The sequence below is a fragment of the Aplysia californica genome, unplaced genomic scaffold (genome assembly GCF_000002075.1).
Source record: "Aplysia californica isolate F4 #8 unplaced genomic scaffold, AplCal3.0 scaffold00092, whole genome shotgun sequence".
Taxonomy (NCBI): Eukaryota; Metazoa; Mollusca; class Gastropoda; order Aplysiida; family Aplysiidae; genus Aplysia; species Aplysia californica.
This window is the reverse complement of record NW_004797362.1, coordinates 1032681-1037769: the sequence shown is the minus strand read 5'-3', so window position 1 is coordinate 1037769 and position 5089 is coordinate 1032681. Positions and strand designations below refer to the sequence as shown.

The window sequence follows — 5089 nt, the reverse complement described above, 5'->3', positions numbered from 1 at the left end:
ACACGATCTTTGCTACTACTACTACTAGGCCTACTAGCCTACACGTACTACTACAAGACAGTACGAGAGAGTGTCACTCAGGCAAAGATAGTGTAACTTTGACTCAGCCACGTAGTATACACACTTTTTATACCCCAAATTTAACCCGGAAGTCCATTCGGAGGATTTGACCTTTTCACTTGACCAAAGTGTGCCAAAATGGTAGCCTAGCTTTTGCCCCTCCATGAAGGAAAAATCCGGCCCTCATTCAAACCATTGGAATTGAGCAAAATTTTGCGTATTGTGCTTTGTTCTTTACAATATTCATTATGATTATGATTTATAAGTTGTACACTGAGGCAAAACCATACTAAATGAGAAAGGTGCACCATTATGAAAGTGGAATGAACTCAGTTGCCTGAAAAGGGTAGTTTGAGCATGTGTGGCCTAAATAAGCTAAACCCCCCTCCCTTACCTTATTTAGGCCATATGTGGCCTAAATAAGCACTCCCTTTTAAAATACAGTAGGCCAAGATCTACACATATGTAGTTTTTACATTTTTACAACTTTACAGAAGAGCCAAAATACAATGTTGTTACCAATAAAATTAGCTGTACTGTGTAAAGATAATGAGGAGGAAGTTAACAAAACTGTAATCTTAAAAATACTGTCTTGGGATGTTGGCAAACAGTTTGGTAACAATATTCAGTTGTTTTTGTTTTATTTTGGCTTTCCTGTTAAATTGTAAAAACTGTATTTTTTTACAGTGTTACATCTGCAACAAAACCCACTCGGGAGAGAGGAACATCTCGTAAAGTAGAAGAATAGAAGAAAATAGCACAAAATAGAAATTGACTTTTTGGTTGGAAGGGGGGATAGGAATTGAATGGCATATGACCTTAATACACATCAAATTATTAGGCTCTAGTACCACAACATGAATATGTGGTACATAATCCCCATCTCATACTGACATCTACACAAGAGAGAAAAAAGCCCCCCACAGTTACAGTCAGCACATACACTTCCAGTTACAGTCAGCACATACACTTCCAGTTACAGTAAGCACATACACTTCCAGTTACAGTATAGCACATACACTTCCAGTAACAGTCAGCACATACACTTCCAGTTACAGTATAGCACATACACTTCCAGTTACAGTCTAGCACATACACTTCCAGTTACAGTCTAGCACATACACTTCCAGTTACAGTCTAGCATATACACTTCCAGTTACAGTCAGCACATACACTTCCAGTTACAGTCTAGCACATACACTTCCAGTTACAGTCTAGCACATACACTTCCAGTTACAGTCTAGCACATACACTTCCAGTTACAGTCTAGCACATACACTTCCAGTTACAGTCTAGCACATACACTTCCAGTTACAGTATAGCACATACACTTCCAGTTACAGTCTAGCACATACACTTCCAGTTACAGTCTAGCACATACACTTCCAGTTACAGTCTAGCAGTGAGAAAATCTGAGGCTAAACATAAAACAAAGACTAGAATTAGAAACACAACAATCAACAGGGAAAGAAATGGGGAAATATTTTTTTTAAAAAACACTTAGCCACCTCATCTCGCCGATCGGCGATGTCTGCCAGTACCACCCAGTTTCTTTGGATTTTCCCCAAAATGCCTTTGCCTTTGATGACAAGAGTTTGTTTTACTATATGAGCATTGAGGCGGCAAAGTGTTACACCTACATTTCTCTCAATCTCTTGAAAATATAAATTTTGTTTTATACATATTTACACAGGAAAATAATATTTAAAATATAACACCAACGAACATCAGGATCGAAACAATCATGAATGTTACCGATATTAAATCATGTACATATTATCTCTCTCCCCAAGTGGGTTGGGGTGTAACAAAAAGAAAACAGCCCTCCGACCACAACAAAACAGCCAAACTCAAACATTTATGCTCAGACTCAGACACACACTTTGATCTACAGTCTCTACTTTTTTGTCCCTATCATTCCAACTCCGACCACTAAGCCAAACACCTACCTAGCCTTCAAAATGTTCCCCATACACGTCCAAAGGATTGAAATCATACAAAAATTATTCAGAAAAACGCATCCTATTACGTTGACATACAGTGCAGCCTCTCTATAACCACATCGTAGGGACCAGAAAAAGTTGTTATGAGAGGCAACCAAAAGTTACTAATGGCATATAAGGAAAAAATAGGGACCTCGGCACCATGTTGCTATATATACAGAGGATGTCGTTATAGAGAGGCTGCACTGTATATATATATATATATATATACATGTGTCATTTCATATGCCCTTGTGCTTGAGTGCTGCCTATATATATAGCCATTAGAGGCTATCAATTAATGTCTTGTACAGCGCATTGAGCATTGTAAACAATGGAAATGTGCAACGCAATGCTATGTGTTATAATAATAATTGAACTTCCACTAGCTCCAGCAATCAAAAGTACACAGGAATAGGATACAAAACAGGGATTGGGGTAAAAACTAATGATGCCACAATTCACACAGCTGTTTCAAAACTTTTTTTTAGGCACAACTTGGTAAAACAACCACATCCAGCCTCAATCAAGGAGATTGAAAAACTCAAAATAAAAATCATCCGCATCAGTATCAAACAAAGAGTCTAAAATCTCAACAAATCATCCATACACAGTCTGAATCAAAGAGACTAAAAACTCAACAAATCACCCGTCCCAATTTCATTTCAAACTCAATAAATCATCCACACATACCTGCTTCAGTAGAAAGCCTAAACACTTAACAAATCATTCATATATCAAGCCTCGATCAAGAGCTCAAAAACACAACAAATCATCTGTACCAATTTCAAACTCAAAAAATCATTCGCACAAGCATCAATCAAGGACAGCCTAAAAAATCAAATCATCTACCCCTGTCTCAGTCGTAAGCCTAAAAACTCAACAAATCACCCGCACCAGTCTCAATCAAAGAAAAACCTAAAAACTCAACAAATCACCCGCACCAGTCTCAATCAAAGAAAAACCTAAAAACTCAACAAATCATCTGCACCAGTCTCAATCAAAGAAAAAACTAAAAACTCAACAAATCATCCATATCCGGCTCCTCTTCTTTAACAATCTTTTTCTTGACCGGCGGCTTGGGTTTTTCTGGCGATTTCAACTTGCTTTTCTTTCTCTTGATTTTTATCTCATCCTCAGAGTCCTCACTGTCCGAAGACTCTTCTGGTAGGACTTGCATGACTTTCTTTGGTGATTTTTCCCCTTCCCCTTGTGATTTCACCGTTTTCTCCTCAGCAACGTCCAACAAATCATGGTTCACCTTTTTCTTCTTCTTAGACTTTTTCGCTTTCCCTTGAGACATCCCGATTTTTTCCTCGTCAGAGTCTGACGGGTCGTCATTATTCACCTTTTTCTTCTTCTTCGACTTTTTCACTTTCCCTTGAGACTTCACGATTTCTTCCTCGTCAGAGTCTGACGTATCGTCATTATTCCCCTTTTTCTTCTTCGGTGATTTTTTCACTTTCCCTTGAGACTTCACGATATCTTCCTCGTCAGAATCCGACGTGTTGTCACTATTCTTTTTTTTCTTCTTCGGGCTCACATTGGCGTCGACGGTCAGCTTTCTCTTCACCCCAGCCACTGAAGAGTTCTGCACCGGCTCATCCGACGAGCTCGACTCTTGCGCTGCGCCCTTTCCTTTCTTCGGGGTGGCGTAGTCCAGAATGGTTCTCTGAGTAGAAGAGTTCTTGCCCTTGTGGTTTAAGAGGCTGCCCACATTCAGAACCTGGCTGGTAGTCTTTTTGGGTCCACGAATTTTCTGTGAAAACACACAACAGAGTTTAGTACTTGCAACACAATAAGGTCATATAAGTGCCGAAGATTAGAGATGTTACAAGAGAGTAACAAACACAAAAAAGGAAGAGAGATCAGGAAGATAGATGTTTGGTAGGAAAGAAGGAGCAAACCACACTAGAGCACCCGCCAACCACCGACCAACAGAGCTGGATGAGCAGTTTTTCAAAAGTTGTTTCATCAGTCCTAGACAGGAGATATGGGAGGAGTGAAGATCAGAAGAATAAAAAAGATAACAGCCCAAAACGGCACTCCCATCATCCATCCATCCCCCCCCAGATCAATCATGCCATCAAAATCTAGTTTTAGTAAGAGTTTCACAGCACTTGCAACACACATAGTTCATTTGAGTGCCGAAGACTGGAGGTCTTACTAGAGAATTACAAACACAGAAAAAGAAGGAGAAGAGATGAGGATGATAGATGTTTGATAGGAAAAAAGGAGCAGACCACACCAGAGCACCCGCCCACCACCCACTGAACCAAGTTCCTGTAGAGCAACAATTATATATATGAAGTTTTAGTTATAGTAAGAGTTTTACAGCACTTGCAACACAATTGGGTCACATCAGTGCCAAAGATTAGATTTAGTTTAGTTTTAGTAGAGGTTTTACGGCGCTCGCAACTGCATAAGGTCATATGAACGCCAAAAGATTAGAGGTGTTACAAGAGAGTAACAAACATAAAAAAGAAGGGGAGATAAGGATGGTAGATGTTTGACAGGAAAGAAGAAGCAAACCACACCAGAGCACCCGCCAACCACCCACCAAAGATTAGAGGTGTTACAAGGGTGTAACAAACACAAAAAAGGAGGCGAGATAATTTCTATGTTGGTTTGAGTAAAGAGAAGCACATCGACACAATAATGGTCAATTCGTGCTGGGGAAAAGGAAGACAGACAGACAGAAACAACAGAAGGAAAGGTCAGAAGCACGACCTACGACCCGCGAGGAGAGATAATGACGATGTACTTTGGATAGGAAAAAAGGAGCAAACTACACCAGAGCAACCACCAACCACTCATAGAAAGGTGGTTTACAATGCTGTCATAAAGGTGGTTTATAGTGCTGTCATAAAGGTGGTTTATAGTGCTGTCATAAAGGTGGTTTATAGTGCTATAACATGGTGGTTTACAATGCTGTCATAAAGGTGGTTTATAGTGCTATAACATGGTGGTTTACAATGCTGTCATAAAGGTGGTTTACAATGCTGTCATAAAGGTGGTTTATAGTGCTGTCATAAAGGTGGTTTATA

General features: G+C 39.6%; 1 protein-coding gene across 2 annotated transcripts in view; it reads right to left on the bottom strand.

Annotated features, from left to right (window-relative positions):
* Positions 1 to 825: 825 nt before the first annotated feature.
* LOC101864213 (nucleolar transcription factor 1) overlaps positions 826 to 5089 on the bottom strand; it is a 16865-nt gene continuing 12601 nt past the window's right edge. The window contains exons 11-12 of one of the 2 annotated variants that reach the window (XR_220292.3): positions 2961 to 3801; positions 826 to 2913 (exon numbers count right to left, since the gene is read on the bottom strand). Coding sequence is in view for 1 of the 2 variants with exons in the window: in XM_005094963.3 (XP_005095020.1) it covers positions 3055 to 3801 (747 nt within the window). In the remaining variant the exon portion in view is untranslated. Of the gene's footprint in view, positions 3802 to 5089 lie in introns of both variants that reach the window. The other variant, XM_005094963.3, reaches the window with a different exon arrangement.